This window comes from Penaeus japonicus, unplaced genomic scaffold (assembly GCF_977035675.1).
Source record: "Penaeus japonicus unplaced genomic scaffold, GWHDUDI00000001_assembly GWHDUDI00000014, whole genome shotgun sequence".
NCBI classification, from domain to species: Eukaryota; Metazoa; Arthropoda; class Malacostraca; order Decapoda; family Penaeidae; genus Penaeus; species Penaeus japonicus.
In genome coordinates this window covers 27,187,745-27,200,244 of record NW_028234416.1, presented here as the reverse complement: position 1 = coordinate 27,200,244, position 12,500 = coordinate 27,187,745, and the positions used below count along the sequence as shown (strand labels likewise).

At 40.2% G+C, this 12,500-nt stretch overlaps 1 protein-coding gene across 21 annotated transcripts in view; it reads left to right on the top strand.

Annotated features, from left to right (window-relative positions):
* Nucleotides 1–12,500, top strand: part of LOC122263650 (uncharacterized) — a 69,965-nt gene that overhangs the window by 4,982 nt on the left and 52,483 nt on the right. For 16 of the 21 annotated variants that reach the window (XR_015191629.1, XM_043032205.2, XM_043032204.2 and 13 more), the window contains exons 1-4: nucleotides 1,422–1,532; nucleotides 3,186–3,274; nucleotides 3,570–4,376; nucleotides 5,546–5,665. Coding sequence is in view for 20 of the 21 variants with exons in the window: in XM_043032205.2 (XP_042888139.1) it covers nucleotides 3,194–3,274; nucleotides 3,570–4,376; nucleotides 5,546–5,665 (1,008 nt within the window). In the remaining variant the exon portion in view is untranslated. Of the gene's footprint in view, nucleotides 1–1,421; nucleotides 1,533–1,680; nucleotides 1,967–2,512; nucleotides 2,633–3,185; nucleotides 3,275–3,569; nucleotides 4,377–5,545; nucleotides 5,666–12,500 lie in introns of those variants that run through there. The other 5 variants (XM_043032199.2, XM_086544125.1, XM_043032217.2 and 2 more) reach the window with 5 other exon arrangements.

The window sequence follows — 12,500 nt, the reverse complement described above, 5'->3', positions numbered from 1 at the left end:
ATATATAGATATCTATGTATATATACAATGTACAAATACATAAATGAATACACACACATACACACACACACATTTATATATATATATATATATATATATATATATATATATACATATATATACATATCTATATATATATATATATATATATATATATATATATATATATATATGTATGTGTGTGTATACATACACACACACACACACACACACACACACACACACACACACACACACACACACACACACACACACACACACACACACACACACACATATATATATATATCTATATATATATTTATACATATATATATATATATTCAAATTCTTATACACATATATACAAACATACACACACACTGATACAAACACATATATACATACACAACACACACACACACACACACACACATACACACACACACACACACACACACACACACACACGTGGATATCTGTTTTCTCTCTCTCTCTCTCTCTCTCTCTCTCTCTCTCTCTCTCTCTCTTTCTTTCACTCTCTCTTTAGAGAATGTGACGAAAAAAGAACCCGACTTACGGTCATGCAAGAGAAACAACATATTTGTTTACTGAATTTCGATGCTGGATGAACAACAATAACAAAAAACACGATCAATTGTGCTACCCAGTGGATGTTTATGTTTAGCTCGGGTCCAATTAATTTCCTGTTGTTGCAACTGATATTGTGCAACTTGCTTCCGAGGTGCCTCAACCTCTCCCTAGCAGAGAGGGTTGCTGATAAAATGTGATATCGTGTTATCTTATCTTTATTTTTATTTGATATTCAACCGTAGTTTGAGAGAATAAAGATGCCTTTCCTTATGTTTAACACAAATGCACTTTAGTTTTGTAATAAAACGTCACTGTTACTGGGTTGATTTTTTTTTGCTACATATATCTTTGGTGTTCAGCTACGGATTATCAGTTTACGGAGAACACACACACACACACACACACTCACGCACGCACACGCACACACACACACACACACACACACACACACACACACACACACACACACACACACACACACACACACACACACACACACACACACACACACACACACACACACTACATCAAGATTCACAGATATCTATAAAACTTACACTGTATAACACGCACACATACTCATATACACACAAAACGAATTCCAATACATATGTGCGCACATGTCTTTGTGTGTTTGTACAGTAATAACAAAGCACATTGACAGCTTGATATTCTGTTCAGTTTGTTCCCTACATGGTTATATACCTTTGAAAAAAACATCTAATATCTGTAGTGAAACAAAATTGACCTTTTAACTCTATTCTTTAATCGTGAGCTCAACCCGTCAGTTACAAGAAATGATATCACATCTATTTCAAATAACCCATTTTGTTTTCCCTTTCAACAAGAAAATTCCGTTTTGGCCCGCGGTCTCTAGTGACGCGTATGACGTCACAACTCTCAAGCGGAGTCGAAAATGGCGGAGCGTAGACTGTCGTGCTGACCCGATTTTCACACAGGTTTGTCCCTTTCTGTGCTTAGACTGATGTGAACAACCGTCAAACCTTGAAAATTAGTTCACCATCTCTTTGTTGAGTAACCTTTCGCGAGAGAAATGTCCTGGGAACTGTGAAATAGGAAGGCGAAAGGATCCTGTCATTGACCGGGCTTGGAGGAGCTGTGGGGACGATCGGCGGCGCTTCCATGGCTCGATAGCTTCTCCCTCCTCCTTCCCACCGTCATCCTCCTCCCTCCTCCTCCCTTCATCCTCTGCCGAAGGACCACTACCTGACGACGGCATCCTAGCATCGCTCCTCCTCCTCCTCCGCCTCTCTCTCCGCCTACTCTCCTGTGTCCTCTGTTCCTCTGTCGGGGCACGTCGGGAGCCGAAGAGGGCGTCTCGGGCGAGTTCCAGCGGGAGAGGGCGAAGGCAGGAAGAGGAGGAGGAGGAAGAGTAAGAAGGGTTTTGACAAGGAGAGGAAAGAAAAGGTTTCGAGTTGTCATCGACAAAGGCTCGGCGGAAGTGAAGAGGTTCCGGAGCTCAAGCTTCGAGGGGAACTTCCTTTGGCCCAACGGTGTCGCTGTGCCTCGCCTTCGTGCCTTCTTTGAATCTTCTCATTCGCTCCTTCTTGTTTTTTCTGCTTCTGCTTCCTTTGCAAATACTTACTCACACATCTTCCTCCTACTCCAAAAATATTTCCCTCCTCTTCCTTTGTCACATCTTCCTCTATCCATCTTCCCTCCATTTACCTCCTTTCTTCAGGTCTTTTACTATTGGCTTCAACCCCCTCCCCCCTATCTTACCCCCTCAGCCCAGTGTCCTTGAGCTGCCAGGTGTCTCTCCACGCTTAATCAGTCCTTAACGAAGGCCTCATCAAGCACCTGGGAATGTAGGGGTTGGTCCTTTTAATTGATTCTTAAGTCTCATTTCAATTGGCACTCATCAAGGCCAGTTAAGACCTTGTTAGCTTGGCTCCCCAAGTTCCTGCAGGTGGTCTGAGCTGGGGACCACAGACAAGGACGTACGTTATTCGTTTTGACTGCCTTGTGTGCGTCTTGTAAGGGAAGTAAAAAAGAAAAAGAATGGGGTCGTTCGCATGGCAACTAATTTGGTGACTTGGTTTGTGTTTTTGCGTATGTACAATTATGAAAATTAGCCGGTGACATTTTTTTTTATTGAAGTTTAATCTATTTTGAGTGTATATAGATTTTTGAAAATTATTTTTAATTTTGATTTTGAGTTGTGATGAGACATTGGTGTAGGATAATGACCTTGGGTCTGATAATCCTCTACCATAATTTAATGTGACAAGTTTGTAAGGATATAACATAACTTATGATAGTGGCTAAAATATGACACATTCAATTTATTGGGGTGTCAAACATTTTGTTTCACTTACAAGAAAAAAAAGAATACTGAAACCTTACAGATATGATTCTGTTTTTATCAGTTTGTGAATCTATCAAACATTCATGCTGTGGGGATGCAGTATTATCCAAATTATGATGGCTTTTGCATAAACTTGAGCTCATAGATGGAAGAGTTATATTATAAGGGAATTTGACTACTTGGAGATCTGCTTGATGAATTGATGGTCATTTTTATTACCTGATGTTGATTTATACATTAATAATGATATATTATAAGTAACTAATTGTTTATTTTTCCACAGCAGTCAAAATGGATGGAGAACTTCTGTCTCTGAAGTGGAACAACCACAGGACCACGTTCTATCATGTTATCAGTGGTCTCCGCAATAAGGTACACATGTGATTGGAGTTTCTGTTTGATATTACTTTTCTGTTTGTTTATGTTTATAGGTATCCAGATTGTGATAAATATTTAAATATGAGTTCAGTTGGTTTGATATTAAGATAAGAATGTCAATTACATTTCTAGTTTTTATAGATGTTTCATCAGAGGATAATTGCCTAAAGATGAATATGGGTTTAGGTAATTATTTGTGGAAGAATTGCCACCATTATCTTTATGATGAATTTTGGTGAAAAAGAAAATTCCAGTTGCCTAATCCCTCCCTCCTTCCTTCCATTTGCAGGAGACTTACACTGATGTGACGTTGGCATGTGAGGGCAAGTTCTACCCCGTCCATAAACTGGTTCTGTCTACGTGTAGTGAATACTTTAGTGATATTTTTGAACGTACTCCCTGTAAAAACCCTGTGGTGGTTTTAAAAGACATACAGTGCCGTGATATAGAGTTCTTACTAGACTATATGTACATTGGTGAAGTTAATGTGAGACAGAATGAACTCTCATCTCTCATAAAGGCGGCTGAGTGCCTGAGAATCAAAGGTTTGGCCGTGCCAGATGAGGAGCCAAAGAAGGCCTCCAGTAATAGTGTTAGTACAAGTGGAGCGCAACAAAGTGCGAGGCAACGGCCTGAACAGCCCAGTCCACCAGCCAAGAGACGGAAGGCGGATGACCGGCGGGCCACCTCCATAGGAACAGAACACAGCCCGGGCAGACCCCCTGGAGACCCCACTCCCACCAGCCCAGATCGCCAAAGCCTTCCCCAGCACCAGCACCCAAGCAGTGTGGACTTAGGCAGTGCGCGAGAACCACAGGAGCAGCAGCAGGGTGGTGATGTGAGCACAGACATCCCAACGGTACAAATTAAGGTTGAGCAAGAAAACTTCGAAACCACGGGCCAAGATGACTACACTTCTGTTCAAAGTAATAGTTATGATGACGGGGGAGGCGACGATGGGGAGGGTCCCCAGGGGTCCGAAGGTAACACCAACGAATTCCCAGAGTTCCTTCAGTCGACCGTGGAAAAGGAAGAGCCCGTGGCCATGAGTGACTTTAATCCTAGTGATTTCCCTGGGCCTTCGGGTCTACAAAATGTAAGTAGAAGTGTGGGGAAAAGTGCATTGGAATTTGATGGTGAAGGCAGAGTTGGTAAATCTTTTTTCTTTTGTGATGTATGATATAGTATACAATTTTTTTAGTGTTGACTTGTAAATTAACCCCTCTATGATGGGCCATGTCTTCAGATCTTCAGCCTGGGCTGGGCATCTTAAAATTTTATTGTTTGCTACTATTTTCCCGACTTGTGGTATGGTATATGAGTCTATATATGACGTTTCAGCGAAGTGATACTAATTAGCATTTAGTATGGTATGGGCATCAAAACTGACGGAATATATAGCTTGTAACATCAACCAAGGGAGAAGTACAGTATGAAAGTGATATGATCCTGTGAAATTTGCCCATTGTTGAGAGGTTAAAGAGTATCGCATAGACTTAACATTGATTAGCAAATGGAAATGTTATCAGAAAGAAGAAAGGGTGAAAAATTAGTTTTAAAAATTATAAAAAACTTTTTAAATTTGTGCCAGAAAGTCCAACCAACTGAGTGTAGGAAATTGACAATACAGAGTTTATTTATTTTAGTCTTGGTAGTCTTGTCCATTTAATATATGAAGAGGACAAAGGCAGTAACAGGAAAGAAAAACAATAGATTGACAGTATATTGGTAATTCCATATGTTTGTAGCTGAGTAAATGTCAACTTAAAAATCGCTTTTAAAAAGAATCACTAGATTGTTTGGTAATCTCATGATGGATAATCAAAAATCATAAAATGTAATTATAATTCAATAGTTTTGCAATAAGTCTGATAATGAAAGGAAAGATTAAGTAGCTGTAGATATAACATGTGTTTTTGAGGCTATATTTTGGCCAGTGGTTTATTGCAGAATACTTCATCAATAACAAGATTTTTTATTTTTTTTATTTACTGTTAAGAAGTCAGTCATTAGTTAGGCAGTCAGGAACAAATATTCCTGTAATAGTTGCTAAGCTTAAGGGGTTTATGGGTGAAAATTTCCTTTTTCCTTTATTCAAAAAGGTTTTTGTTATACTAGTTATAGTAAGGGATGAAGTTGATCCTGTTTCATGGTAGTTAGTCCAGTCTGCAAGATCAATAGAAACGATAAGTAAAAATGAGATACATCAAACAAACATATTCTTGCTAAACAAAATATAATATATTTGTTTTTCACTTACTTCAGAGTGGTATAGCAACTTGGGAAAGTGAAAATAGTTCAACCAACTTTGCGGAAGGTCTGTCGGGGGCTGTTGCAGCTGCAGTTGCTGCAGCATCCCAGCCTCAGCGACAGCAACAACAGTTGGTGAGTGTTGAACCCTTGTTTTTGCTTTGGAGGTGCCATGACAGGAGGTGTTAAGTAGGAGGTATCTTGGAAATGTCTTAAATGTGAGAGGTCTAACGTAATTAAATTTATGTATGGTAAATTTTATTTATGTATTTCCTTATCATAAGAAGTCTATAACATTTAGGTTAAACTAAAGATAAGTTGTCATTGTTACATACCCAGAAATTTTGACTTAACACCTTCATTTGGCTGCTATTAGCATTTCAAAGTAATTAAAGTGATACTGATTGTACTGTCTATTGTAAAGTATGATCATTCTTGTCTTGAATTTTGTATTGCTCATTTTTAGTAAGTGGATCAATCAGTATCCTTTAATGATTTGAAGATTAGTGAATGAAGGTCAAGTATTAATGCTGTATGTATTTTGAATGTGTGGAAAAGATTGGTCTCATTGGTTAGATTTCATTTATAATAAGAGATGTTAGTGTACACTGACGAAGTCCAGTAGTTGCAAATAGTTTATTAATATACACATATATTTTTTCAGTTACAGCAGTTTGCTCAAATATAATTGTCTATATATGCTGTCACTCGTGTAGATAAACAGGCACAGATAGATATTTAGATGCCCTAATTCTTAGTTTATTTATTGGTAGGAAGATTTTGCGTGTAGTTAACTATTTTTTTTACCTTCAGATAAGATAAGGATATCACAAGTCAAATATGAAGACATTCATTTTTAGTGGTGTTTGTCTGTCATAAACTTGAAATAAAGCAATCAAGAGAGAGGTAGATGAAAAACTGAACACCACAGTTCATGTACAGTTATTAGGAAAGACTTATATTAGAATGGTGAAAATTACACTTAATTAAAAATATTTTAAAAAATGAGACCCATCTTTTACCGTTCCTGGATGTGATGAAATTATTTGACTTTCGTTGAGTGTATGTTAAATGAATGAATTGCATGTTGAACTTTTCTTCAGAAGTGAATGATACCATTTGCTTTGTAAAGTTACAGTTATGAGAGACTATTTTTTTCTGTAAGAATGATAGTTGTGAAGCAGTAGTTCTGGAGACATTCATGTAGCAGAAGGTGAGTAAAGGATATCTGGACAGAAGTGAAGTTGCAGAGATAATTGCTAAACGAGATGGGAGTGACCAATGCTGCACTGCCATTTGGCACCTCCAAATTTATTTTTCCATGTCTTGAATTTGTTATGTAGTGAAGTCAGTTAAAAGGTCTTGCTAATGGTGATACTGTCACACAGAATTACACACATACAAACAGAGAATTACATGCACACAAAGAATTACACGCACACAAACAGAGAATTACACACGCACACAAACAGAGAATTACACACACACACAGATAGAGAATTACACACACACAGAATTTCACACACACAATCAGAGAATCACACACACAAGCAGAGAATTTCACATGCACACACACACAATCACACACACAAGCGAAGAATTTCACATGCACATACACAAAATCACACACACACGCACACACAGAATCACACACACACACACACACACACACAGAATCACACACACACACACAGAATCACACGCACACAGAATCACACACTCACAGAATCGCATGCACACACAGAATCACATGCACACAGAATCACACACACACAGAATCACACGCACACAGAATCACACGCACACAGAATCACACGCACACAGAATCACACGCACACACACACAATCACACGCACACACACACAATCACACGCACACACACACACACACACACACACACAATCACACACACAATCACACACACAATCACACAATCACACACACACACACAATCACACACACACACAATCACACACACACACACAATCACACACACACACACAATCACACACACACACACAATCACACACACACACACACACACACACACACACACACACACACACACACACACACACACACACACACACACACATATACACATACATATACACATACATATACACATACATACACACATACACACACAAACACATACATACACACACATTCACACATATACACACACATTCACACATATACACACACATTCACACATGTACACATACACACAAATACACACATACACACATATACACACATATACACATATATACGCGCACACACATATATACGCACACACACATATATACGCACACACATACATACATATACACACTTACATACATATACACACATACATACATATACACACATACATACATATACACACATACATACATATACACACATACATACATATACACACATACATACATATACACACATACATACATATACACACATACATACACACACACACACACACACACACACACACACACACACACACACACACACACACACACACACACACACACACACACACACAGGTGCGCGCGCATGCATGCACACACAAGCACACGCACGCATACACAAACACACGCACACACACACAGAATCTCACATATGCACAAAATCACACATACACACACACAATCACACACACACACACACACACACACACACACACACACACACACACACACACACACACACACACACACACACACACAATCACGCACACACACAATCACGCACACATACACACACAATCACGCACACATACACACACAAAATCACACATACGCACACATGCACACGCACATACTCGTACGCATGCACACACACATACACACACACTCGTATGCATGCACACACGCACAAACACATACATACAACCACATGCATATACACACACAAACACACAATCACACACGCACACGTGCGCGCACACACATGCACACATACATACATAAGTATGCATGTATACACAGAGAATCACACGCACGTAATTACACACTCACAGAATTACATAAATACAAAATTACACACACTGAATTACACTCATGGAGTGAATTACATACACAGACAGAATTACCCTTACACAGAATCACACCACATGCAGAATCACACACAGAATCACACACACACTCGCACAGAATCAAACACACACAGAAATATACACGCACACAGAAATACATACGCACACAGAAATACACACGCACACAGAAATACACACGCACATAGAAATACACACGCACACAGAAATACACACACACACAGAAATACACACACACACAGAAATACACACGCACACAGAAATACACACTCACACATAATCACACCCACAGAATCGCTTATACACAGAATTATACACATGGAATCACACACACATGTAATCACACACACATAGAATCACACACACACAGAATCACACATGCACAGAAAATCATACACATACACAGAATCACACATATAAAACCCCCACCCTCCTCTCTCTCTCTCTCTCTCTCTCTCTCTCTCTCTCTCTCTCTCTCTCTCTCTCTCTCTCTCTCTCTCCTTCTCTCTCCCTCTCCCTCCCTCTCTCTCCCTCTCTCTCTCCTCTCCTCCTCCCTCCCTCCCCCTCTCTCTCTCCCTCCCCCTCCCTCCTCCCTCCCTCCCCCCCCTCCCTCCCTCCTCCTCCCTCCCTCCCTCCTCCTCTCCCTCCCTCCCTCCCTCCCTCCCTCTCCCTCCCTCCCTCTCCCTCCCCTCTCCCTCTCCCTCCCTCCCTCCCTCCCTCTCCCCCCTCTCCTCTCCTCTCCCTCCCTCTCCCTCTTCCTCCCTCTCCCTCTCTCTCCTCCCTCTCTCCTCTCCTCTCCTCTCCTCTCTCTCCTCTCTCTCCTCTCTCTCCTCTCTCTCTCCCTCTCTCTCTCTCCCTCCCCCTCCCTCCCCCTCTCCCCCTCTCTCCTCTCCTTTCTCCCTTTCTCTCTCCCTCTCTCTCTCCCTATCTCTCTCTCTCTCTCTCTCCCTCCTCCTCCCTCCCTCCCCTCCTCCCCTCCCTCTCCCCTCCCCCCTACTCCCCTATCTCCTCTCTCTCTCTCCCTCCCTCTCCCTCTCCCTCCTCCCTCCTCTCTCCCCTCTCTCCTCTCCCTCTCCTCTCTCTCCTCTCCCCCCTCTCTCTCCTCTCCCCCCTCTCTCTCTCTGCTCCCCCCTTTCTCTCCTCTCTCCTCTCCCTCTCCTCTCTCCCCTCTCTCTCTTTTCCACCCTCTCCCTCTCTCTCTGCTCCCCCTCTCTCTCCTCTCCCTCTCCCTCTCCCTCCCTTCCCTCCTCTCCCTCCTCCCTCCCTCCCTCCCTCCCTCCCTCCCTCCCTCCCTCCCCCCTTTCCCTCCCCCCCTCTCCCTCTCCCTCCCTCTCCCTCTCCCTCTCCCTCTCCCTCTCCCTCTCCCTCTCCCTCTCCCTCTCCCTCTCCCTCTCCCTCCCTCTCCCCCAGTCTTACCTGTATTCTCACCTTCAAGCAAACAGACTCACTTCCTCAACATACATATGCAAGCAACTTTTTAGTTGACTTCAATGTGAAATTCACATACACTGTCACTCTTTCTTGAGTTATTTGTGAACCCATTTTGATTTCTAAGAAAAAAAAATCACTTTTGATGATGATCTAGATGTCAAATTATCAGAAAGGATAAACAAAAATGAGTGGAAGAGTGACAATGTATTATTTTGTTCAGAGTTACATGAATTTGCAGCAAAATGTACTGGAGATCAGATATTTTCCTAGAATATAACTACACTGAGTAAGAAAGGAAATAGATTAGTATATTTAACTCAGTAAATTTTTCATGAACTGTTTCAAGCACATTTGACTGTAAGGATTAATTAATACAAAGTTTGATTCTTACATTCTTATGAATTACATTTTGTGAAAATTCATGTTTCTTTACCTATGTATTAAGAGTTGCATATAAAACAGCTTTGTCTTGTGGGTTTTCTTCATAGTTCTTGACAACATAAGTGACACAATCAGCAACTTTGTGCTCTAGCAAGGAAAAATCATAAACATTTTTTGTGTGCATATGAAAGTTTACTGATCAAGACCACAGTCCTATGATTTAGGCTTGGAAAAATCGCAAAACTGTACGGCACTGGGATGTACTGTTGAACAATGACCAATTTTACCCGAGTTAGTTTTGTCAAATTAACATCGTATGACTTGGGTTATCAGTAAGATGAAAACTTCATGGTGGTTCTTCCATATATTAAATAGGGGGATAATTTTTTTTTTTTATGGAAAAGGAAATGTATTTGCTTTGCATATATTTTGTTGTTATTGTTTGACAGTCATGCAATAGCAAAGAATATGTATTTGGATAAGTTTTTGCCAAGAAAGAGTGGGTCTATCTGGTTGGGAAATGTATCTTCAGACTCTGTGATCTGCAAATGCCGCTTGTTTAATATCTCAAGACGCAATCTGCTCTTCTAGTCTCTCACCTGTTAAACTCCTTTTGTATTATGAGATAATCACTCATACATAGAGATTGCATATATTGAAAGGGTGATTTGAGGTGTGGCTACCATTGGGATCCATCACACATACATAAAAAGAAGCCTGTGAAAGAAAAGTTTGTGGTCATTTATTTGAGAAGTTGATTGGTTTTGTGTGTGTGTGTGTGTGTGTGTGTGTGTGTGTGTGTGTGTGTGTGTGTGTGTGTGTGTGTGTGTGTGTGTGTGTGTGTGTGTGTGTGTGTGTGTGTGTGTGTGGAGAGAGAGAGAGAGAGAGAGAGAGAGAGAGAGAGAGAGAGAGAGAGAGAGAGAGAGAGAGAGAGAGAGAGAGAGATATCATTGATGATAAGCAATGAGTGATATTTCTCTGTTGTAATTATTCATTATTGCTATCTATAAAGGATACATATATATGATACGAAAGTTTACTTCATATATAGTTTTTGCATTTATTGATTATATTTCTACACTGACATGCAATGTCAATTTGTAATAACAAGTAATTTGGTAGCTGGTGATCCAGGGGCTCACTTTTTCAGTGGATATGGGTGGGGGGGGGTGTCACCCTTCAGGGGCTTATTGGTAGTGTCTAGTATTTTCCCAAGCTACAAAGGGAAAAATGTTATTAGAGTTGTATGGTATTTTCTGTTTGTTCTCTGATCGTTATTACCATAGCTGAAGTAAAAGGTAATAAAATTGAAGGTGCTTATTGCAATCCTGGTTGCTTATCAGGATTATGGGAAAAGTTGCGGACAGATCATGATGGATATTTTTGGGTGTGTGGATAATGGCCCAGTGACCAGATGATCAAATATTGGTGAACTGAATCCATATATGGATCAAAGGTCCAATTAAAAAATCATTGCCAGTGCAACAATTCATCTTATGAAGTGGCACTGCTCAGAAATACTTATGCTGAAAAAGAAAAAAAGTTGTAGATTTATATATTTTAATACTATATTTTTGGGCTTTGGTAATTGTGTGTTACCATATTTTTCATTTTTGTATCCATATTACTATCATCATTTGTTTTTAATCATTATCCGTAATGTATTATTATTATTATTATTATTATTATTATTATTATTATTATTATTATTTTTGAAATCACATAACATCACTATTATGAATGATGTGATTCTCATTATTATTGCTTTTATCTTTATTATTGTTGTTATTAATAATACTGGTACTAATATTACTACTACTACTACTACTTCTACTACTATTAGACACTACCTGGACACAACACTGGGATATTTTGAAATGTGTAGCCTAACGTCTCGAGCATTGAAGCCGCAACCACACGCTTCAAGCACGATCACCTAGTGTGCAATATCCCATGATGTGATATTGCATCCCCTATGGGAAGTGGTGACACCTCGTCACTTGATATCATGTCATCTGGCGTTAACCCTTTCCCGACGGGGCACGCGCTACGCGAAAACCCCTATGCCTGGCAATTGCAATATTGCATTGAAATCGT